This window comes from Heterodontus francisci, chromosome 8 (genome assembly GCF_036365525.1).
Source record: "Heterodontus francisci isolate sHetFra1 chromosome 8, sHetFra1.hap1, whole genome shotgun sequence".
Taxonomy (NCBI): domain Eukaryota; kingdom Metazoa; phylum Chordata; class Chondrichthyes; order Heterodontiformes; family Heterodontidae; genus Heterodontus; species Heterodontus francisci.
This window is the reverse complement of record NC_090378.1, coordinates 29549246-29574889: the sequence shown is the minus strand read 5'-3', so window position 1 is coordinate 29574889 and position 25644 is coordinate 29549246. Positions and strand designations below refer to the sequence as shown.

Sequence of the window (25644 nt, the reverse complement as noted above, 5' to 3'; positions counted from 1 at the left end):
ACCACCTGCAAGTTCCCCTCCAAGTCACACACCATCCTGACTTGGAACTATATCGCCGTTCCTTCACTGTCGCTGGGTCAAAATCCTGGAACTCCCTTCCTAACAGCACTGTGGGTGTACCTACCCCACATGGACTGCAGTGGTTCAAGAAGGCAGCTCACTGCCACCTTCTCAAGGGCAATTAGGGATGGGCAATAAATGCTGGCCTAGTCAGCGACGCCCACACCCCATGTATGAATTTTTAAACAAGTATTTTGTAAGGTCGGAGGGGTGAAGCGGGGATTTTTTTTTGAGGAGGGGTTGATGATGGCAAATTTGAAAGGCAGGGGAAACAGTGTTCAAGGAGGAAACCAATTTCAATATCAGCTAGCAATGGGGGGGGTGGGGGGGGGGGGGGTGGTGGTCAGGAACAGAAGTTGGGTGATCAGCAGCTTAGTGGTTACTACAGTCGAGAAAGTGGGACATGGATCTCAGAGACAACTCAAACTTTGTGAGGGCATATGGGGGAGATAGGAGACAAACTAGAGAAATATGTAGTACACATATCTGTTCTTCTCTCCTCCATAGTAAGTAATGTTTGGAGTCATCAAGGGCCGAAGGGCCTGTACTGCGCTGTAATGTTCTATGTTCAAGTGCCTACATAACATGTTTATTTATTGTAACAGCCTCTGTTGGAAAGCAAATGCAATTAATTGAATTGACTTTGGCAACCTGAGTGTCATGCAGGTCATACGACCTTCTCCCACTGTCGATTGACCCTTGACTAGTAACATCTGTAAACACCTTTTTGTGTAGAGAACCATCACTGTCACTCTTGCCTTAACTACTGCGCAAATGTTTTTAAGTACCAAATTGAGTTTCAAGAAATATATCGCCAAAATAAATTTATACTAACATTTTAAATATTGTTTCAGTAGGTTCACAAAAATGACTGCAGCAAACAAAAAGCCTCAGTCTGTTATTTGAAGCTTAGAATCTTCAATCTCATTTGACTGAGACTTTTACCTTGGTGTAGCTGGAATTCCTTTATTATGAGCTATTTCACTCTCCCCCATTTTGTCCATCCAAGTGCCACAGTTGTATCGCTGTCCTCCAAATACAAAACCTGTCTCAAGGTCAACCCCTATGGAAACGTTGAAACCTTCAAGGGAAATAAATTCAGTTACATTACATATACATGCCCCATCATTGATTATTCGTTTAAAAAAAATTACTCAAATTATTTACAGTACAGTGTGCAGGAATCGGAGATGTAGCATAAATACCTTCGTCTTTCATGTACGGATCCATGTGAGGTCCAGCATTTCTTTCTCTGTACTGTACACCTTCCATATGGCGCTGCATGACCTCTTGAATGATATCGAGTAGGGGCTGATCCTGATCCAAAAGATATCCCAAAATGTATTAATTGGAATATTTACAAAAAAACGAGAAGTTTTAAAAGAAACAAATGTTCGTTAAGTTAAATCCTTTCACAAATATTTTTTCTTTTTATTTCTTCTTAAACGCCTACTTATGACCCCAGTTTAAATGCCCATCAAAATTCATTAACCTGGATTTTGTGGTAGTGGCAAACGAACAGTGCTACTTGTACATTACACTTATACTTGCCCTGAGATTTTCGTGGGCTTTTCAGTAGAACTTGCAATTATTAGAAATCAAGCAATGTGGTGCCTTCTACAGGGGATCTGAGATCTGTGAGAATAGGCAAGGAAGTGTGTTTCTCCTTAACCAACCACATTGAAGAATCCTTACTGAGACACTTCGGGTTGAATTTAGTGGAGCCGGCAGGTGTCCTGACACCAGGCTGAATGGCGAGGGGAATCCTGCCTCTGCCCTTCACAGCCCTTCCCCAGCGCAATTTAATGGCGCTCGGGCCACTGTTGGCACTACACTAGGCCCATCGCTGGAACCCCAGAGCCCAGGTAAGCATGGTGGGGTCACCGGGGCCAGTCCAGCAGGCCCTGGTGAGGGGAGGGGGTGCAAGAGGGTGGTCATTTTGAGGGGGTGGGGGGGGTTGTGGTCAGCTGAGTGGCAGCCTTGGCTGCCAGGGACCCTCTATGGGCCACAGATTGCCCATGGGGTGGGAGGGAGGGGGGAGGGTGCGAGGCTGCCTCGTTTTACTGGGTGACTTCCCCATGTGATATAATTCCAGCAGCAGTGGGAAGAAGTCCTAAAGTGGCTATTAATTGAACACTTAAGGGCCTCAATTGCCCTCTGGGTGGGAAGGCTGTCTTCAGCCTTTCCTGCCCTCTACTTAATTGCAGGGTGACGGGAAGGCAGCTGGCCCTCTGCTTCTCCCTACCCCCTTCCAGGTCACTTTTCTATAGACCTCCCTCACCTCTCAGCCAGTCTCCCAGGGGGCCCATTAAATTCCACCCTTCTTTACTAAACCCAGAAGTGCAAGTTAAAATAATTAATTCAAATCATGTAGAGAAAGCAAAATAAAGGAAAGAAAGATGGGAGAAAGAGGAAAAGAGGAAAAGAGGAAAAAAAAGAGAGAGAGAGAGAGAGAGAGAGAGAGAGAAAGGAGTAAAAAAGTCAATGTTTTTTGAAATCTCCAAAAATTAAAATCTGTAGGAATGAGACTCCACATTTGTAAAAGTTAATTATCAGTGCAAGAGGGGCTTCTTGGCAGTAATTAAGGCTCATAACACCATTAAGAATTTAATTACACCTGAATGAAGAATCCCAACTTTTACTGGTGACTTTAGTGGGCATCTAGTGGGTAAGCACAGCAACTTCACACTGCTCCGTGTATTTGAATGTTAAGTCTCTGACAAGTATCAGTATAGTGAAACTTCTGTGGGGGGGTGCGGGGGTAGCGCAACTAGGACAGCAACTTTCTGATAACCAGGTTTAACTGCGCGTATGTAGCTGCTGGACGTTGCTGTCCAATTTTCTCTTTAATAACTGCGAGCACTGATAACCACACGGTTATTTTTACTGCAAAATCCAAGCCATCATGGCAGAACAGAAGACTATTGCACTTCTGGGACAAACATGTAATCTCACTTTACTCATGTAGACTGCCTTTTGTTTACCCGATCCCTTCCTAGGCCAGAACCAATAGTCGAATCAGTAACGATTACAAGGGTATTAGTTGAAATTCCTAGAGTGGGCACTTTCCACCAAAGGACCAGGTTGATACTACTTGCTTTCCATTGCCTTGAGACAAGGAAAAACTATCACTAAAACAGAAAGGCCTTAGTGGAATTTGTTCAAAGGCATGTTTATGAAGATGCTCTATCATCAGGCCACTCATGAGCATATCACAATATTTGACATTGTTTATGCTCATTTCTTGCTCCTAAGAATTCTTACTTTTCTGTGTTCAAACTTCCACAAACAAGAACTTTAGCACAGCTGTGGGATAGTTGGGGCAGATGGGCATCACATACAAATTAATCTTTTACATTACAATACTGATTCTGGAGTCACTCTGGCCCATTTATATTTCTACTCAGTCTGACTGGAAGGATTATCATTATCTTTGTTAGCCAACTGTCTGGGACCAGAAGATTATATGAATTGGCCTGTTGGTAGCATCTTTAATTTCATTGATAAATTGATTACTCACTGAGGGCTTGATGAAAACACTGATGCAGTGAATTATATGCCGAGACTGCAGACGCTAAATAAATACATTTCTGCTCAGTGCCTTTGTCCATCACACATCAAGAAAAAAAACAAGGTGGTGAGTCCAGTAGCAGCTCACAAGATAAATGAAAGTGGATCTCTCAAGCTACATCCAGGGAGTAGACTCAGAGGGCAGAGTTCCGGACCAGTAAGTATAAAAACCTTACCTCGGGGATTCGCGGCCGACATCCAGGGAGAAGACTTGGAGGGCAGAGTTCCAGACCGGTAAGTATAAAAAAACACTTACCTCTGGTAAAAAAAAACTGAAAAAGTGACGTCACAGGAAAGCTGTGACCTGATTGACTGGTAGGGAATTTGTACCGAATTTGAAAATAAAACATTGATAAAAATTGATTAAAACCCTAATTAACTAATTAATAAGTAGAATAACTAAACCAGAGGGAGAAGATTACTGTATTTATAGTAGGAATCTAGCACTAGGGACCATATAGTTAATTATAACAATTTAGTAAGGATTTAATAAGTATTTATTTATTTTAAATTAAATTAATTAATTAGTGCTAGAAATGTCAGTTAAAGGGGTAAAGTGCTTCACCTGTGAGATGTGGGAGGTCCGTAACGCCCGTAACGCTTCCAGCGTTCCAGATGACTACATCTGCAGGAAGTGTAACCAGTTGTAGCGCCTCACAGACCACATGGATTGGTTGGAGCAGCAACTGGATGCACTTAGGAGCATGCAGGTGGCAGAAAGCGTCATAGACAGGAGTTTTAGTGAAGTGGTCACACCCAAGGTGCAGGCAGATAGATGGGTGACCGCGAGAAGGGGCAGGCAGTCAGTGCAGGAATCCCTGTGGCTATCCCCCTCTCTAACAAGTATACCCTTTTGGATACTGTTGGGGGGGGATGGCCTATCAGGGGAAAACAGCAGCAGCCAGAGCAGTGGCACTACGGCTGGCACTGTTGTTCAGCAGGGCGGGACAAAGCGCAGAAGAGCAATAGTTATAGGGGACTCTATAGTCAGGGGCACAGATAGGCGCTTCGGTGGATGTGAAAGAGACTCCAGGATGGTATGTTGCCTCCCTGGTGCCAGGGTGAAGGATGTCTCTGAACGTACAGGGGCCATTCTGAAGGGGGAGGGTGAACAGCCAGAGGTTGTGGTACACATCGGTACCAACGACATAGGCAGGAAGAGTGATGAGGTCCTGCAGGGGGAGTTTAGGGAGCTCGGTAGAAAGTTAAAAGACAGGACCTTCAGGGTTGTAATCTCAGGATTACTCCCTGAGCCACGTGCCAGTGAGGCTAGAAATAGGAAGATAGTGCAGCTAAACACGTGGCTAAACAGCTGGTGTAGAAGGGAGGGTTTCAGATATTTGGACCATTGGGATCTCTTCAGGGACAGATGGGACCTGTACAAGAAGGACGGGTTGCATCTAAACTGGAGGGTCACAAATATCCTGGCTGCAAGGTTTGCTAGCGTCACTCGGAAGGGTTTAAACTAGTGTGGTGGGGGGTGGGAACCAGAGCAGTAGGACAGCAAGTGAAATAAATGAGGGGGAGCTAGTAAATAAGGCCAGTAGGACGAAGAGGAAGAGCAGGCAGGGAGATGTTGCTGAGCACAGTGGGACTGGTGGTCTGAAGTGCATTTGTTTCAATGCGAGAAGTATAACAGGTAAGGCAGATGAACTTAGAGCTTGGATTAGTACTTGGAACTATGATGTTGTTGCTATTACAGAGACTTGGTTGAGGGAAGGACAGGATTGGCAGCTAAATGTTCCAGGATTTAGAAGCTTCAGGCGGGATAGAGGGGGACGTAAAAGGGGTGGGGGAGTTGCATTACTGGTTAAGGAGAATATCACAGCTGCGGGAGGACACCTCGGAGGTGTCATGCAGCGAGGCAATATGCTCAAGAATAGGAAGGGTGCAGTCACGATGTTGGGGGTTTACTACAGGCCTCCCAACAGCCAGCAGGTAGAGGAGCAGATATGTAGACAGATTTTGGAAAGATGGAAAGGTAACAGGGTTGTAGTGGTGGGTGATTTTAACTTCCTCGATATTGACTGGAACTCACTTAGTGCTAGGGGCTTGGATGGGGCAGAATTAGTAAGGAGCATCCAGGAGGGCTTCTTGAAACAAGATGTAGATAGTCCAACTAGGGATGGGGCCTTACTGGACCTGGTATTGGGGAATGAGCCCGGCCAGGTGGTCGAAGTTTTAGTAGGGGAGCATTTCGGGAACAGTGACCATAATTCCATAAGTTTTAAGGATAAGGATAAGAGTAGTCCTCGGGTGAAGGTGCTAAATTGGGGGAAGGCTAATTATAACAGTATTAGGCAGGAACTGAAGAATTTAGATTGGGGGCGGCTGTTTGAGGGTAAATCAACATCTGACATGTGGGAGTCTTTCAAACGTCAGTTGATTAGAATCCAGGACCAGTATGTTCCTGTGAGGAAGGAGGAGAAGTTTGACAAGTTTCAGGAACCTTGGATATTGTGAGCCCAGTCAAAAGGAAAAAAGAAAGCATTCGTAAGGGCTGGAAGGCTAGGAACAGACGAATCCCTTGAGGAATATAAAGACAGTAGGAAGGAACTTAAGCAAGGAGTCAGGAGGGCTAAAAGGGGTCATGAAAAGTCATTGTCACACAGGATTAAGGAAAATCCCAAGGCTTTTTATACGTATATAAAGAGCAAGAGGGTAACCAGGGAAAGGGTTGGCCCACTCAAGGACAGAGAAGGGAATCTGTGTGTGGAGCCAGAGGAAATGGGTGAGGTGCTAAATGAGTACTTTGCATCAGTATTCACCAAAGAGAAGGACTTGGTGGATGATGAGCCTAGGGAAGGGAGTGTAGATAGTCTCAGTCATCTCATTATCAAAAAGGAGGTGGTGTTGGGAGTCTTGCAAAGCATTAAGGGTGGATAAGTCCCCAGGGCCTGATGGGATCTACCCCAGAATACTGAGGGAGGCAAGGGAAGAAATTGCTGGGGCCTTCACAGAAATCTTTGCATCCTCATTGGCTACAGGTGAAGTCCCAGAGGACTGGAGAATAGCCAATGTTGTTCCTTTGTTTAAGAAGGGTAGCAAGGATAATCCAGGAAATTATAGGCCGGTGAGCCTTACGTCAGTGGTAGGGAAATTATTAGAGAGGATTCTTCGGGACAGAATTTACTCCCATTTGGAAACAAACAAACCTATTAGCGAGAGGCAGCATGGTTTTGTGAAGGGGAGGTCGTTTCTCACTAATTTGATTGAGTTTTTTGAGGAAGTGATGAAGATGATTGATGAAGGAAGGGCAGTGGATGTTATCTATACGGACTGCAGTAAAGCCTTTGACAAGGTCCTTCATGGCAGACTGGTACAAAAGGTGAAGTCACACGGGATCAGAGGTGAGCTGGCAAGATGGATACAGAACTGGGTCTGTCAGAGGACAGAGGGTAGCAGTGGAAGGGTGCTTTTCTGAATGGAGGGATGTGACTAGTGGTGTTCTGCAGGGATCAGTGCTGGGACCTTTGCTGTTTGTAGTATATATAAATGATTTGGAAGAAATTGTAGCTGGTCTGATTAGTAAGTTTGCGGATGACTCAAAGGTTGGTGGAGTTGCGGATAGTGATGAGGATTGTCAGAGGATATAGCAGGATATAGATCGGTTGGAGACTTGGGCGGAGAAATGGCAAATGGAGTTTAATCTGGACAAATGTGAGGTAATGCATTTTGGAAGGTCTAATGCAGGTGGGAAGTATACAGTAAATGGCAGAACCCTCAGGAGTATTGACTGGCAGAGAGATCTGGGGGTACAGGTCCACAGGTCACTGAAAGTGGCAACGCAGGTGGATAAGGTAGTCAAAAAGGCATACGGCATGCTTGCCTTCATCGGTCGGGGCATAGAGTATAAAAATTTGCAAGTCATGCTGCAGCTGTACAGAACCTTAGTTAGGCCACACTTAGAATATTGCGTGCAATTCTGGTCGCCACACTACCAGAAGGACGTGGAGGCTTTGGAGAGGGTACAGAAGAGGTTTACCAGGATGTTGCCTGGTCTGGAGGGCATTAGCTATGAGGAGAGGTTGGATAAACTCGGATTGTTTTCACTGGAATGACGGAGGTGGAGGGGCGACATGATAGAGGTTTACAAAGTTATGAGCGGCATGGACAGAGTGGATAGTCAGAAGCTTTTTCCCAGGGTGGAAGAGTCAGTTATTAGGGGACATAGGTTTAAGGTGAGAGGGGTAAAGTTTAGAGGGGATGTGCGAGGCAAGTTCTTTACACAGAGGGTGGTGAGTGCCTGGAACTTGCTGCCGGGGGAGTTGGTGGAAGCAGGTACGATAGCGACGTTTAAGAGGCATCTTGACAAATACATGAATAGGATGGGAATAGAGGGATACGGTCCCCGCAAGTGCAGAAGGTTTTAGTTTAGGCAGGCATCAAGATCGGCGCAGGCTTGGAGAGTTGAATGGCCTGTTCCTGTGCTGTACTGTTCTTTGTTCTGTATATTTTAGCTCAAGACACGAACAAGGTGAAACAAATGGTTTCCAAGAGCGGAAATATTTAAAACAAAATGACATCCTATGTGACTGTGACGAAGGCAAACTGTCCCACCTCATCCCTCTTGGCCTGTCGGTAGCCCCTGACACAGTTGATCCCCTCATACTCTTCCAATGCCTCTCCACTGTCGTCCAGCTGTGTGGAACCACACTTGCCTGGTTTAATTCTTATCTATCTAATTGTAGCCACAGATTTGCCATCAATGGCTTCTCTTCCCATTTCTGCAGAGTTACCTCTGGTGCCTCCCCAAGGATCTATTATTGGCCCATTCCTATTTCGCATCTACATGTTGCCCCTCGGCAACATCACCCAAAAGCACAATGTCAGTTTCCACATGTACAGCAATGACACCCAGCTTTACCAGCACTTCTCTGACCCCTCCACTGTCTCTAAGTCATCAGTTTGCTTATCTGACATCCAGTACTGGATGAGCAGAAACTTCCTCCAATTAAATATTGGGAAGACAGAAGCCATTGTCTTCAGTCCCCCACCAATAAACTCTGCTCCCTCGCCACTGACTCCATCGTTCTCCTTGGCAACTGCCTTGATGCTGAACCAGACTCTTAATAACCTCGGTGGCATACCTGACCCCAAGATGATCTTTCAACTACACATCCGTGCTGTCACCAAGACCACCTATTCCCACTTCCACAACATCGCCTTACTCTGCCCCTGCTTCAGCTCTTCTGCTGCTGAAACCCTCATATATGCCTTTGTTCTTGCCAGATTTGACTATTCTAACACACACCTGGTCAACCTCCCACATTCTACCCTCCGTAAACTTGGTCATCCAAAACTCTTCTGCCCTTGTCCTAACTCGCATCATATCCTATTTACCCATCACCCCTATACTCGTTGACCTATACTGGCTCCTGGTTAAGTAATGCCTTGAATTTAAAATTCTCATCCTTGTTTACAAAAACCTCCATGGCCTGGTCTCTCTCCATCTCTGTAACCTCCTCCAGCCCTAAAATCCACCGAGATACCTCTCCCCATCTCGATAACCTCCTCAGGCCCTAAAATCCTCTGAGATATCGGCACTCTTCTAATTCTTGCCTCTTGTGCATCCCCAATTTTAAATGCTCCACCTTTGGTGGCTATACCTTTAGCTGCCTAGGCCCCAAGCTCTGGAATTCCCTCACAAAACACCTCCACCTCTCAACCTCACTTTCTTCCTTTAAGACACTCCTTAAAATCTTTGACCAAGCCTTTGGCCATCTGTGCTAATATCTCACATGGATGTGTCATATTTTGTTTCATAATGCCTCTGTGAAGCACCTTGGCATATTTTATTACATTAAAGGTGCTATACAACAAGTTGTTGTTGTTCTTGTTGCAAACCAGATAAAATTGCCTTAAGTGCAGCACTGATGCTGTTCATTATACAGTTTCAATAGTTCTTATCTCTCTTATTGGTTTCATGGGTACAGAAAATCACCAATTCCTCTTCAAATTAAAGGTTACCTCACAGCAAATGTAAGCTTTCTTTCCCTCAGTGTCTTTGGATTTCAGAAGGGGGGGGTGGGGGAAGGGAAGGGTAGAAAGGGGAGGGGGGGGTGAAGAGAAGGGTAGAAAGGGGAGGGGGGGGAAGAGAAGGGTAGAAAGGGGAGGGGGGGGAAGAGAAGGGTAGAAAGGGGGGGTGGGGAAGAGAAGGGACGAGAGGGAAGGGACGAGAGGGAAGGGACGAGGGGGAAGGGACGAGAGGGAAGGGACGAGAGGGAAGGGACGAGAGGGAAGGGACGAGAGGGAAGGGACGAGAGGGAAGGGACGAGAGGGAAGGGACGAGAGGGAAGGGACGAGAGGGAAATAGAGACAGACGACTTTCAGAAAACAGGCAAATATTTCAAGCTTTTGTCATTGCAACAGCTACAAATCAAATTGCCATAGGCATACAAATCAGTTGTATGAAAGCGAAGTTATTCTTCTCAGGCTTATAAACAGAAAATAAGGATGAGATTTTGTACTGTTCTATTCACCCATCCTTTTGTGTGAAAAAAGCAGGTTCTTACTCCTGCTGAAACTTTGCAAGTGGAGTTTGCAAGTTCTCCCTGTGTCTGCGTGGGTTTCCTCCGGGTGCTCCGGTTTCCCCCCACATGCCAAAGACTTGCAGGTTGATAGGTTAATTGGCCATTATAAATTGCCCCTAGTATAGGATTGGGACAGGTGGGGATGTGGTAGGAATATGGAATTAGTGTAGGATTAGTATAAATGGGTGGTTGATGGTCGGCACAGACTCGGTGGGCCGAAGGGCCTGTTTCAGTGCTGTATCTCTAAACTAAACAGAATTCAAATACTAAAGATGAAGGCCTAAAATAATAAAGAAAATATCCTGAAGGAATGATACCTCACCAGCAGAGGTGAAAAAAGCCTTTTGCAAATACAAGGATTTATCACTGTAGAAGTCATTTGTGCCATAGTTTAAACATTGCTGCAAATTATTAGGACAAAATAAACAATTACCTCAGTGCCGGCAGCAAGAGCTGGAGACTGGTCAGTAGGGTACAGTCGAGATACAGGACATTTGAGAATTTTCACTCCATTCTCAACTGTCTTGCAGTAATCCTGAATACACTGAAGCCACCACCAGACAGCATCTCTACAATTGTATCGTGCATATATTCCATGACCAAGCAGATTTGGAATTAGGCCATGCCGTAGAGTGCTGGCAAATGCAAGGATTATATTTCTGTAATTAAATTAAATAATTTCAGAAGTGAGGTGACTGCAGATTTTAGCTTTACAAAGACAACTAATTTACGTTAACACATTACATTAATAAAAACACAATAACTGCAAAGCAAATGAAGTCTAAAACATAGGTCACTCAAAACTGACTTGACTTCAGCACTTAAATCAGATGAAACTCTGTTCATTGAAGAATGTGGGGTCAAACAATGGACTCACATAAAATGGCTTAGACAAATCAAGACCAACAGATTTCTTTTGAAAAAAAAAAGCAAAATAAGTAGGTGCACGAAATAAACCAGAAAATGCTGTAAAACCACATCAGGCCTAGCAACATCTGTGGTGAGAGAAACACAGTTAACGCTCCTGGTCTTTTTTTTTAAATTCATTCTGACGATGTGACCATACGAGTCTGTTTTAGGGAAGGCAAGTTATTATTCTCAGGTTACTGAACAGAAATAAAAAAGTGAGATTTTCTACTATTCTATTCAACTATTATTTTGTGTGAAAGAACAGGTTTTTATTTTTACTGAAGCTGAATTCTAATCATAGAATTGTTACAGCACAGAAGGAGGCCATTCGACCCATTGTGGCTGTGACAGCTCTCTAAGTGCTGCTCAGCTAGTCCCATACTCCTAGCCTTTCCCTGTAGGCCTGCAAATTTTCTTCTCTTCAGATAATTATTCAATTCCCTTTTGAAAGCCACGACTGAACCTGCCTCCACCACACACTCAGGCAGTGCATTCCAGATCCTAACCACTGTATTAAAAAGGTTTTTTCTCATGTCGCCGTTGCTTTTCATCAATAAACTTAAACCAGTGTTCTCTGGTTCTCGACCCTTCTGCCAATGGGTACAGTTTCTACCTAACTACTCTGTCCAAACCCCTCATGTTTTGAACAGTTCTCCTCTCAACTGTCTCTTCCCTAGGGAGAAGAGCCCCAGCTTCGCCAATCTATCCCCGTAACTGAAATCTGATCTCAAATATTTTCTGCAACCTCCCCAATGCCTTCACATCCTTCCTAAAGCATGGTGCCCAGCATTGGACAATACTCTAAGTTGAGGCAAAAGCTGTGTTTCATAGAGGTGGTTCATAACTTCCTTGCTTTTGTACTCTACGCCTCAATTTAAAAGCCCAGGATGCCATATACCTTATTAACTGCTTTCTTAACCAGTTCTGCCACCTTCAATTATTAGTGCACATATAACCCCAGGTCTCTCTGCTCATGCACCCAGTTTAGAATTGTATCCTTTGCATTGTATGATCTTTCCTCATTCTTCTAACCAAAATGTATCACTACACACTTCTCTGCATTAAATTTCATCTGCCACGTTTCTGCCCCTTCGACGAGCCTATGCCCTCTTGAAGTTTATTGTCCTCCTCACAGTTCACAATGCTTCCAGGTTTTGTCATCTGCAAATTTCAAAATTTTGCCTTGCGCTCCCAAGTTTAGGTCATTAATATAGATCAAGAAAAGCAGTGGTCCAAATAACGATTCCTGAGAAACCCCACTATATACCTTTCTCTAGTCCTAAAAGGAAAGAAGGTACCTTCGTTTTGCAAGCTGGAAAGTCAGAAGTGTGTCCTGGCCTGTCGGAAGACCTTACACAAATCAACGATTCTCGGAAGACCGCCATCATTAACAATGAGCTCAGCAGACTCAATGTGGACATTGCAGCACTTCAGGAGACACGCCTCCCTGCGAGCGGATCTCAGAGAGCAAGACTACACCTTCTACTGGCAGGGTAGGGATCCTGAAGAACCAAGACAGCATGGAGTGGGCTTCACCATCAGAAACTCTTTGTTCAGCATGATAGAGCCACCTTCAAATGGCTCAGAACGCATACTGTCCATCCAACTGCTCACTACCTCTGGTCCAGTACACCGACTCAGCATCTAAACTCCAACACTCAGCTCCGCACCTGAAGCTAAAGACCAGTTCTACGAGGAACTCCATAATATTAGTAGCATCCCCAATACCGAACATCTGCTCCTGCTGGGGGACTTTAATGCCAGGGTTGGGGCCGACCATGACTCATGGCCCTCCTGCCTTGGAAGGATGAATGAGAATGGACAGAGACTGCTCGAGTTCTGTACCTATCATAACCTCTGCATCACCAACTCGTTCTTTCACACGAAACCCTGTCACCAGGTTTCTTGGAGGCACCCAAGATCACGTCATTGGCACCAGCTGGACCTCATCGTCACAAGGCGAGTCTCTTTAAACAGTGTTCAAATCACACGCAGCTTCCACAGTGCGGACTGCGACACCGACCACTCCCTGGTGTGCAGCAAGGTTAGACTCAAACCAAAGAAGCTGCATCACTCCAAGCAAAAGGGCCACCCATGCATCAACACGAGCAGAATTTCTCATCCACAGCTGTTCCAAAGATTTCTAAATTCACTTGAAAAAGCCCTTCAAAACACTCCCACAGGGGATGCAGAGACCAAGTGGGCCCACATCAGAGACGCCATCTATGACTCAGCAATGACCACCTATGGCAAACGCGTGAAGCGGAATGCAGACTGGTTTCAATCTCACTTTGAAGAGCTGGAACCTGTCATAGCCACTAAGAGCATTGCACTGCTGAACTACAAGAAAGCCCCCAGTGAGTTAACATCCGTAGCACTTAAAATAGCCAGAAGCGCTGCACAAAGAACAGCCAGGCGCTGCACAAATGACTACTGGCAACACCTATGCAGTCATATTCAGCTGGCCTCAGACACCGGAAACATCAGAGGAATGTATGATGGCATTGAGAGCGCTTTTGGGCCAACCATCAAGAAGATCGCCCCCCTCAAATCTAAATCGGGGACACAATCACTGACCAACGCAAGCAAATGGACCGCTGGGTGGAGCACTACCTAGAACTGTACTCCAGGGAGAATGTTGTCACTGAGACCGCCCTCAATGCAGCCCAGTCTCTGCCAGTCATGGATGAGCTGGACGTACAGCCATCAAAATCGGAACTCAGTGATGCCATTGATTCTCTAATCAGCGGAAAAGCCCCTGGGAAGGACGGCATTACCCCTGAAATAATCAACAGTGCTAAGCCTGCCATGCTCTCAGCACTCTACGAACTGCTTTGCCTGTGCCGGGGCGAGGGAGCAGTACCACAGGACATGCGCGATGCCAATATCATCACCCTCTATAAGAACAAAGGTGACCGCGGTGACTGCAACAACTACCGTGGAATCTCCCTGCTCAGCATAGTGGGGAAAGTCTTCGCTCGATTCGCTTTAAACAGGCTCCAGAAGCTGGCCGAGCGTGTCTACCCTGAGGCACAGTGCGGCTTTTGAGCAGAGAGATCGACCACTGACATGCTGTTCTCCCTTCGTCAGCTACAGGAGAAATGCCATGAACAACAGATGCCCCTCTACGTTGCTTTCATTGATCTCACCAAAGCCTTTGACCTCGTCAGCAGACGTGATCTCTTCAGACTACTAGAAAAGATTGGATGTCCACCAAAGCTACTAAGTATCATCACCTCATTCCATGACAATATGAAAGGCACAAATCAGCATAGCGGTGCCTCATCAGACCCCTTTCCTATCCTGAGTGGCGTGAAACAGGGCTGTGTTCTCGCACCAACACTGTTTGGGATTTTCTTCTCCCTGCTGCTCTCACATGCGTTCAAGTCTTCAGAAGAAGGAATTTTCCTCCATGCAAGATCAGGTGGCAGGTTGTTCAACCTTGCCCGTCTAAGAGCGAAGACCAAAGTACGGAAAGTCCTCATCAGGGAACTTCGCTTTGCTGACGATGCTGTATTAACATCTCACACTGAAGAGTGTCTGCAGAATCTCATCGACAGGTTTGCGGCTGCCTGCAACGAATTTGGCCTAACCATCAGCCTCAAGAAAACGAACGTCATGGGACAGGACGTCAGAAATGCTCCATCCATCAATATCGGCGACCACGCTCTGGAAGTGGTTCAAGAGTTCACCTACCTAGGCTCAACTATCACCAGTAACCTGTCTCTCGATGCAGAAATCAACAAGCGCATGGGAAAGGCTTCCATCGCTATGTCCAGACTGGCCAAGAGAGTGTGGGAAAATGGCGCACTGACACGGAACACAAAAATCCGCGTGTATCAAGCCTGTGTCCTCAGTACCTTGCTCTATGGCAGCGAGGCCTGGACAACGTATGTCAGCCAAGTGCGACGTCTCAATTCATTCCATCTTCGCTGCCTCCGGAGAATCCTTGGCATCAGTTGGCAGGACCGTATCTCCAACACAGAAGTCCTCGAGGCAGCCAACATCCCCAGCACATACTCCCTATTGAGTCAGCGGCGCTCGAGATGGCTTGGCCATGTGAGCCGCATGGAAGATGGCAGGATCCCAAAAGACACATTGTACAGCGAGCTCGCCACTGGTATCAGACCCACCAGCCGTCCATGTCTCCACTTTAAAGACGTCTGCAAATGTGACATGAAGTCCTGTGACATTGATCACAAGTCGTGGGAGTCAGTTGCCAGCGATCGCCAGAGCTGGCGGGCAGCCATAAAGGCGGGGCTAAAGTGTGGCGAGTCGAAGAGACTTAGCAGTTGGCAGGAAAAAAGACAGAAGTGCAAGGGGAGAGCCAACTGCGAAACAGCCCTGACAACCAATTTTATCTGCAGCACCTGTGGAAGAGGCTGTCACTCTAGTATTAGAACATAGAACATTACAGCGCAGTACAGGCCCTTCGGCCCTCGATGTTGCGCCGACCTGTGAAACCATCTGACCTACACTATTCCATTTTCATCCATATGTCTATCCAATGACCACTTAAATGCCCTTAAAGTTGGCAAGTCTACTACTGCTGCAGGCAGGGCATCCCACGCCCCTACTACTCTGAGTAAAGAAACTACCTCTGACATCTGTCCTATATCTATCACCCCTCAACTTAAAGCTATGTCCCCTCGTGTTTGCCATCACCATCCGAGGAAAAAGACTCTCACTATCCACCCTAACTAACCCTCTGATTATCTTACATGTCTCTATTAAGTCACCTCTCCTCCTCCTTCTCTCCAACGAAAACAACCTCAAGTCCCTCAGCCTTTCCTCGGAAGACCTTCCCTCCATACCAGGCAACATCCTAGTAAATCTCCTCTGCACCCTTTCCAAAGCTTCCACATCCTTCCTATAATGCGGTGACCAGAACTGCACGCAATACTCCAGGTGCGGTCTCACCAGAGTTTTGTACAGCTGCAGCATGACCTCGTGGCTCCGAAACTCGATCCCCCTACTAATAAAAGCTAACACACCATATGCCTTCTTAACAGCCCTATTAACCTGGGTGGCAACTTTCAGGGATTTATGCACCTGGACACCAAGATCTCTCTGCTCATCTACACTACCAAGAATCTTCCCATTAGCCCAGTACTCTGCATTCCTGTTACTCCTTCCAAAGTGAATCACCTCACACTTTTCCGCATTAAACTCCATTTGCCATCTCTTAGCCCAGCTCTGCAGCCTATCTATGTCCCTCTGTAACCTACAACATCCTTCGGCACTATCCACAACTCCACCGACCTTCGTGTCATCCGCAAATTTACTAACCCACCCTTCTACGCCCTCATCCAGGTCATTTATAAATATGACAAACAGCAGTGGCCCCAAAACAGATCCTTGCGGTACATCTATATTGGCCTTTATTGGCTATATTGGCCTTTATAGCCACTCCAGGCGCTGCTCCACAAACCACTGACCACCTCCAGGCGCTTACCCATTGTCCCCCGAGACAAGGAGGCCAAAGAAGAAGTGCTAAGGGTAACTGTTCATCACTACTCTCTCTTTCCTGTCACTCAGCCAACTTCATATCCATGTTGCCACCGCCCTTTTTATTCCATGGGCTTCAACTATGTTAAAGTGCCACATAACAGGCATTTCATGTGGCCTTTTAGAAGTCCATGTACACTATATCAACCACATTACCCCCATCGACCCTCTCTGGTACATCAGCGAAAAACTCAATCAAGTTAGTTAGTTAACCACAATTTGCCCTTGAAAAATTCATGCTGGCTTTCCTTAATTAATCCACATTTGTTCAAGTAATCACTGATCTTGTCCCAGATTATTAAAAAAAAAGTTTTCCCACTGAGGTTAAACTGACTGGCTTGTAGTTGCTCGGCTCATCCCTACATCCTTTTTTTTTTGAACAAGGGAGTAATATTGACAATTCTCCAGTCCTCTGGCACCACACCTGTGTCTGAGGAGGATTGGGAAATTATGACCAGTGTCTTTGCAATTTCCACCCTTACTTCCCTCTGTATCCTTGGATGCATCTTATCCAGTCCTGTAAAGCAAATATCCTGAAGATACAGGGCCAGCATTTATTATGCATCCCTAATTGCCCTCGAGGAGGTGGTAAGCCCCCCTTCGCGAACTGCCACAAGTGTAACGGTTTTGGTACAACTGAGTGCTTTGTTAGATCATTTCAGAGATCGATGACATTTCATCAGAAACTGATAATAGATAAATCTACTTGCCTAAATAAGTGAAACAGTAGAATAAGACTGAAGAAAAAGTAAGACTTGGAGAGTTTTCAACAGACGGGGCATATTGAGACGGAGATCTTACACTATAACTGCATGTTTAGTTGGGAGGGGTTGATATTCCAAGCATCCTGAATGACTCGGTGTACGAAACAATGCAATCCCTAGGCATTCCTCTGTGCTGAATAACTATGAAAAACAAATAACTTTGTGAAAATAGAACAGAAATCGTAAACCCATTGAGGAGAAGATTTGCTACTTTTAATGATCAAAAAGACCCTAACTACTAAATAGTGTGGCTCAATAATCCAGCATGGATGGCCCTCTGGTGAGAGATTGGGCAAGTGACAATTAGAATCCAGTGCTGCTGCCACCTCTAGGACACTGGACCCCTTTTAATTTATCTTGTTTCAAGATTGCTTCCTCAGTATCTACAACTTTGTGGATGGCTAAATTGACACTAAATCAAATCTACTTCCAAATTGCAGACATCCTTGGTCAAGGAGTGGTTTTAATTTTGAATAATTAATTAGTGTCTTATTTTCAGTCTTTAATTCGCTGCCACTTCTCATTTAGGATTGCCCACCAAACATCTCTTGCACTCTTCAGTGCAATGTTTTTAAAAAATGCTGCTCATTTACAATCTTTTCTACTTTCCACTCCAAATGTTACCTTATTTGTTTCTCTTGGCAGATGCTGACTGACCTGCTGAATGAAACAAATACAGAAAGTGCTGGAAACAATGTGTTATCTTTTTTGGGGTTTCAGAATTAGTAATTTCAAACAGACCAAAGAAAAAAAAGGAGCACTCATTTCATAATGCAGGAGTTTAGGATTCTTTTTCTAAACTCACTAGCGGCAGAAAATTGATTCTGGTCAAGTACAGGCACGAAGAAGTTTAAAATCTTCCAAGAAACATTTTGGCACTCCCCAGACTTGGAGACTCAATCAACATGTACTGGTCAAAAGAAAACAAAATTTAGGAGGAAAAGAGATAAATGTGATCAGGAAAATGACTAGAGGGTGCCAAGAAGAGCAGAAAAATGTGTTTAGTGCAGCTAGTTCCAGCACGATGAGAAGAATCTTCTGAACTTAGTTCCTTTCGGACTGGCAGGACCATTTTTGGGTCAGGAGCCTAATTTCCTAATGGGTGGGCTTTGCTGTGGCTCTTTAAATCAGTCACAGCATTAGCATCCTGTTTCCATGTTTCCCGGCCAATTCGGGAGGATAGGCCGGATGATGCAAACATTGTGTCAAAGAAAGGATTTCTAATTAAAGGGGCCATGATATGGGCTACAAGGGCTCAGCAGCACTTGAATTTTTGAGGCTACAGCAACCACAAAAATGGAGGGAGACCTGGGAAGGCTGCTCCCCGGTTTCCCACTCTTATCTGGAGGTCCTACTCTGGGATCTGAGAAGCTGCAGTGAGGTGAACTCTCCCAAGGATGGAAGGAAGAGGACAGCCTCTCCAACCAAATAGGTGTGGATGGCAGTTGCTGAGGAAATCAGAAGTGTGGTCCCTCCAATCTGAAGACAGTGCACTAAGAGGATCCAGTGCTTCTGCGGGGGGTGGGGGGGGGGGGTGGTGTTGCTGGTGGGGGCAGCAGTGCCTCCAGCAACAGTTGACTTGTCAGCCACTTGCAATGCATGCCCACCTGCTCTACTGGGAGGATGCTTTTGTTCCAGGAGGCTGCAGATGTCAGCAGCAACCTGCTGTGACCTCCTGAGGCACAGTTTTGGGAGTCTCACCTCCTTCCACTGGATCTCTGTGTTCATCCCCTGGAGGGACATGTGATGGAGAAGGTAGCCGGTGCTGCTGCTGTTGACAGTGGTTTGGCTTCTGCTCTTGTTCGTCATTAGGTGGAAAGGTGGAACTGCATAAGCTGCTCCCATTCTGTTGTGAAGGCTGACAGCAGGGAAGTGCAGCTGAAGATGAGTGAAGTGCTCAACAGGTGAAGTGCCTTCCAATCAGTCAGCAATCACCTGTCAAGCAGTGAAAGCGCTCAGAGAAGAAATGCTGTGAGCAGCAGCCTCTCACCGGGCAATGGCTGGAACTCTTCAATGTAACCGATCAAACCCTTCACAGCCTGACAGTTTCATTGAAAAAGCTCCTCCTGTTGTGCGCCTGCCTCAGTGACCCTGGTGAGTTGCTGACAGGTCAGGAAACTAGTGGCCTGGCTGGGAAACTGGGAAATTAAAATAACAGGCTTAAAACAGTTAATTTTAAATTATCTTAATAACATACAAATTAGGAGCAGGAGTAGGCCACTCAACCCCTCGAGCCTGCTCTCCATTCAATAAGATAATGGCTGATCTGATTGTAACCTCAACTCCACATTCCCACCTACCCCCAATAACCTTTCAGCCCCTTGCTTATCAAGAATCTATCTACCTCTGCCTTAAAAATATTTAAAGACTCTGCTTCCACCGCCTTGTGAGGAAGAGAGTTCCAAAGACTCATGATCCTGAGACAAAAAAATTCTCCTCATCTCTGTCTTAAGTGGGTGACCTCGTTTTTGTAAACAATGACCCCTAGTTCTAGATTCTCCCACAAGAGATAACATCCTTTCCACATCCACTCTGTCAAGACCCCTCAGGATCATGTATGTTTCAATCAAGTCACCTCTTGCTCTTCAAACTCCAGCCGATACAAGCCTAGCCTGTCCAACCTTGCTTCATAAGATAACCCACCTATTCCAGGTGATAGTCTAGTAAACCTTCTCTGAACTGCTTCCAACGCATTTACATCCTTCCTTAAATAAGGAGTTCAATACTGTACACAGTACTCCAGATGTGGTCTCACCAATGCCTTGTATAGCTGAAGCATAACCTCCCTACTTTTCTATTCAATTCCCCTTGCAATAAACAATAACATTCTATTCGCTTTCCTAATTACTTGCTGAACCGGCATACTAACCTTTGGAGATTCATGCACTAGGACACCCAGATCCCTCTGCATCTCAGAGATCTGCAATCTCTCACCATTTAGACAATATGCTTCTTTTTTTTATTTCTCCTGCCAAAATGGACAATTTCACATTTTCCCACATCATACTCCATTTGTCAGATCTTTGCCCACTCACTTAACCTATCCATTTGTAGCCTCCTTATGTCCTTTTCACAACTTACTTTCCTACCTTTCTTTGTGTCACCAGCAAATTTAGCAACCATACCTTCCGTCTCTTCATCCCCAGCACTGATCCCTGTGGCACACAGCTCGTTATAGAAACATAGAACATAGAAAAATAGGAGCAGGAGGCCATTCAGCCCTTCGAGCCTGAACCACCATTCAATACGATCATGGCGGATCAACCAAACTCAGTACCCTGTTCCTGCTTTCTCCCCGTATCCCTTGATCCCTTTAGCCCCAAGAACTACATCTAACTCTTTCTTGAATATATTTAATGATTTGGCCTCAACTGCTTTCTGTGGTAGAGAATTCCACAGGTTCACCACTCCCTGGGTGAAGAAATCCCTCCTGATCTCAGCCCTGAATGGCTTACCCCTTATCCTTAGACTGTGACCCCTGGACCTGGACTCCCCCGCCATCAGGAACATCCTTCCTGCATCTAATCTATTCAGTCCTGTTAGAATTTTGTAGGTTTCTGAGATCCCCTCTCATTCTTCTAAACTCTAGTGAATACAAGCCTAATTGACCCAATCTCTCTTCATACGTCAGTCCTGCCATCCCAGGAATCAGTCTGGTGAACCTTCACTGCACTCCCTCCACAGTAAGAACATCCTTCCTCAGATAAGGAGACCAAAACTGCACATAATACTCCAGATGTGGTCTCACTAAGACCTTATATAATTGCAGCAAGATATCCTTGCTTCTGTACTGAAATCCTCTCACTATGAAGGCCAACATACCATTTGCCTTCTTAACTGCCTGCTGCACCTGCATGCTTACTTTCAGTGACTGGTGCACAAGGACACCCAGGTTTCGCTGCACCTCCCCCTTTCCCAATCTATCGCCGTTCAGATAATAATCTGCCTTCCTGTTTTTGCTACCAAAGTGGATAACCTCACATTTATCCACATTATACTGCATCTGCCATGTATTTCCCCACTCACTCAACCTGTCCAAATCTCACTGGAACTTCTCTGCATCCTCCTCACAGCTCACACTCCCACCCAGCTTTGTGTCGTCTGCAAACTTGGATACATTATATTTAATTCCTTCATCTATATCATTAATATATATTGTGAATAGCTGGGGTCCTAGCACTGATCCCTGCGGTACCCCACTAGTCACTGCCTGCCACTCGGAAAAAGACCCGTTTATTCCTACTCTTTGTTTCCTGTCTACCAACCAGTTCTCTATTCAGGTCAGTGCCTTACCCCTAATCCCATATGCTTTAATTTTGCACGCTAATCTCTCATGTGGGACCTTATCGAAAGCCTTCTGAAAGTCCAAATACACCACATCCACTGGTTCTCCCTCATCTATTCTACTAGTTACATCCTCAAAAAATTCCAGTAGAATTGTCAAGCATAGTTTCCCTTTCATAAATCCATGTTGACTTTGTCCGATCCTGTCATTGTCTTCCATGTGCTCTTTTATAATGGACTCTAGCATTTTCCCCACTACTGATGTTAGGCTAACTGGTCTATAATTCCGTATTTTCTCTCTACCTCCTTTTTTAGATAGTGGGGTTACATTAGCTACCCTCCAATCCATTGGAACTGTTCCAGAGTCTATAGATTTTTGAAAAATGACCAGCAATGCATCTACTATTTCTAGGGCCACTTCCTTAAGTACTCTGGGATGTAGATCATCAAGCCCTGGGGATTTTTCGTCCTTCAATCCTGTCAATTTCCCTAACACCATTTCCCTACTAATACTGATTTCATACAGTTCCTCCTTCTCATGAGACCCTATGTTCCCCAACATTTCTGGGAAGTAATTTGTGTCCTCCTTTGTGAAGACAGAACCAAAGTATGTATTTAGTTGGTCTGCCAGTTCTTTGTTCCCCATTATAAATTCCCCCATTTCTGACTGTAAGGGACCCACATTTGTCTTCACTAATCTTTTTCTCTTCACATATCTGTAGAAGCTTTTACAGTCAGTTTTTAATGTTCTCTGCAAGCTTACTCTCATACTCTATTTTCCCTTTCTTAATCAATCCCTTTGTCCTCCTCTGCTGAATTCTAAACTGCTCCCAATCCTTAGGTTTGCTGCTTGTTCTGGCCATTTTATATTTCTCCTCCTTGGATCTAATACTATCCCTAATTTCTTTTGTAAGCCACGGTTGAGGCACCCTTCCTGTTTTATTTTTGCACCAGACAGGAATGAACAATTGTTGCAATTCATCCATGCGCTCTTTAAATGCCAGCCATTGCCTATCCACTGTCAACCTTTTAAGTAAAGTTCCCCAATCTATCATAGCCAACTCGCGCCTCATACCTTCATAGTTTCCTTTACTTAGATTCAGGACCCTAGTCTCAGAATCAACTCTCTCACTCTCCATCTTAATGAAGAATTCTATCATGTTATGGCCGCTCTTTCCCAAGGGACCCCGCACAAGATTGCTAACTAATCCTTTCTCATTACACAATACCCAGTCTTGGATGGCCTGTTCTCTGAAGGACTGCTCAGGTCAGGAAAAAGAACCCGACCAATCCAGAGCAGACCCGAGCCCAACCCGGCCCGAGTTCCTCCAATTTTGCCCTGGGCCCGACCCAACCCGAGCCCGCCCCGACTTGACCTGACCATCCCTGGACTTGCCTTCCGACTGGGAAGCTCCATGAAGCTGCAGTGCATGCGTGACGACGTCGTAGTGACGTCATTCACTCACTGCACAGATTCAGTTTCGACCCGGACTCCCAGCTCAGCTAAGTTTTTAAACTTTGATACTTACCAACAGAGCACTTACCGTGTGTCTGACCCGGCCCGACCCGAGCCCGAAAGCTGGACCCGGAAGAGGGGCCCAGCCCGACCTGAACCCAACACTTTGGGTCTCGTCAGGTTCGGGTCGGGTAGCAGGCCTTTCCTGTTCTCTAGTTGATTCCTCAACGTATTGGTCCAAAAATCCATCACGTATGCACTCCAAGAATTCCTCCTCGACAATATTATTGCTAATTTGGTTTGTCAATCTATATGTAGATTAACGTCACCCATAATTACAGTTGCACCCTTATTGCATGCGTCTCTAATTTCCTGTTTAATGCCATCCTCTACATCACCACTGCTGTTTGGGGGATCTATATATAACCCCCACCAACACTTTATGCCCCTTGATGTTTCTTAGCTCCACCCATGCAGATTCCACATCAGGATTCTCTGAGCCAATATCCTTCCTCACTATTGTATTGTTTTCCTCTTTTACTAACAATGCTACTCCACCTCCTTTCCCTTTTTGCCTGTCCTTCCTAAATATTGAATACCCCTGGATGTTCAGTTCCCATCCTTGGTCACCCTGCAGCCATGTCTCCATAATCGCAACTATATCGTATCCATTTACATCTATTTGCGTGGTTAATTCACCTGCCTTATTGCGAATACTCCACGCATTGAGACACAATGCCTTTAAGCTTGTCTTTTTAACATTCTTAGTCATCTTAGCATTATTTCACACTATGGGCCTATTTGTTTCTTACCCTTGATTTCTATGCCTTCCACTTTTGCCTTTTCGTTTTCTGTCTTTCACTTCTATTCTTGTTTCCTCCTCCTCAGTCTCCCCGCTCAGGTTCCCAACCCCCTGTCATTCGATTTTAAATCCTCCCCAACAGCACTAGCAAACACCCCTGTGAGGACATTGGTTCCGGTCCTGCATGGGTGCATCCCGTCCCGCTTGTACAGGTCCCACCTTCCCTAAAATCAGTCCAGATGTCCCAGGAATCTAAATCCCTTCCTTCTACACCATTTCTCCAGCCACGCATTCATCTGGTCTCTTCTCCTCTTCCTATACTCACTAATATGTGGCACAGGAAGTAATCCTGAGATTACAACGTTTGAGGTCCTGCTTTTTAATTTAGCTCCTAACTCCTTAAATTTATCTTGCAGGACCTCATCCCTTTTTCTACCTATGTCATTGATACCGACATGCATGACCATTGGCTGTTCACCCTCCCCCTTCAGAATGTCCAGCAGCCACTCAGACATCCTTGACCCTAGCACTAGGAAGGCAACATGGCATCCTGGAGTCTTGTTTCTTTGTTCCCCTTACAATTGAATCGCCTATCACTATGGCTCTCCCAGTCTTTTCTTGCCCCTGCTATGCAGCAGAGCCATCCGTGGTGCCATGAGCTTGGTTGTTGCTGCTTTCCCCTGGGAGGTCATCCCCCCCCCCCCCCCAACTGTATTCAAAATGATACATCTCTGAGGGGGGTGGGGGGGGGATGGCCACAGGGGATTCCTGTACTACCTGCCTGAGCCTACTACTCTGCCTGGTGGTCACTCATCTCTTTTCTGCCTGTGCAGCAATTACCTGCAGTGTGACCACCTTGCTAAACGTGCTATCCACAACGTCCTCAGCATCGTGGATGCTCCACAGTGAATCCACCCGCAGCGCCAGCTCCGTAATGCGGGTAGCTAGTAGCTGCAGATGGATACACTTCTTGCACACATGGTCGTCAGGGACACTGGAAGCATCCCTGATTTCCCACATAGCGCAGGAGGAGCATATCACGGGTGCAAACTCTCCTGCCATGACTTACCTTTAGATTACTTAGTTACTCCCTATAAAAATTACTAATTACAGTAGGGGCCTTGTTCTACTCCAAACAATACCCACCACAATCTAAAATCCTTAATAAATTACACTAATTAAAAAAAAAACACACACACTTTAGTAGTACTCGACATCACTTATACGGTAGGTTTTGAGTTTTTTTTCCAAAAAAACGTTCCCCTTTTTTTAAGCTATCTAAATGCACTAACAGCTGTTACTTACCCAACCAATCACCTTGCAGATTTCCCGTGATATCACTAAGTTTTTTTTCCTTCTTTTGAACTTCAGCGCGCGGAGACACTGAGAGAGAGAGAGACAGAGCCTGCCGCCGCTCTGGTCACCAGGTAAGTAAGGGCCGCGAGCCCCGCCCTCTCCTTTTCAGGTCTTGCTCAGGATGCGATTCCTCCCAGGTCCACCTGCCGCCACTCCAGTCTCCATCTTGCCAACCAGAAAATGACCCATTTGTGCCTACTCTGCTTCCTTAGCTGACAGACCCAAAGGGGTTCCCCAACTGCCTTTAACCTTGCCTTATAGAAACCCAGAAGAGGGAGGTAGTATGTTAGGATCCAACTCAATGTCAATTTTAGGAATTTAACTCATGGCACGCACACAAACCTGCCTCTCCTTGCCTGGGAAAATTCCCTGGGACGTTTCTCAGATTCTATTACATGATCA

At 45.6% G+C, this 25644-nt stretch overlaps 1 protein-coding gene across 5 annotated transcripts in view; it reads right to left on the bottom strand.

Annotated features, from left to right (window-relative positions):
- agla (amylo-alpha-1, 6-glucosidase, 4-alpha-glucanotransferase a) overlaps positions 1–25644 on the bottom strand; it is a 124390-nt gene that overhangs the window by 19766 nt on the left and 78980 nt on the right. For all 5 annotated transcript variants that reach the window (XM_068036876.1, XM_068036875.1, XM_068036879.1 and 2 more), the window contains exons 26-28: positions 10597–10822; positions 1266–1377; positions 1006–1141 (exon numbers count right to left, since the gene is read on the bottom strand). In XM_068036876.1, the coding sequence (XP_067892977.1) occupies positions 1006–1141; positions 1266–1377; positions 10597–10822 (474 nt within the window). The remainder of the gene's footprint in view (positions 1–1005; positions 1142–1265; positions 1378–10596; positions 10823–25644) is intronic.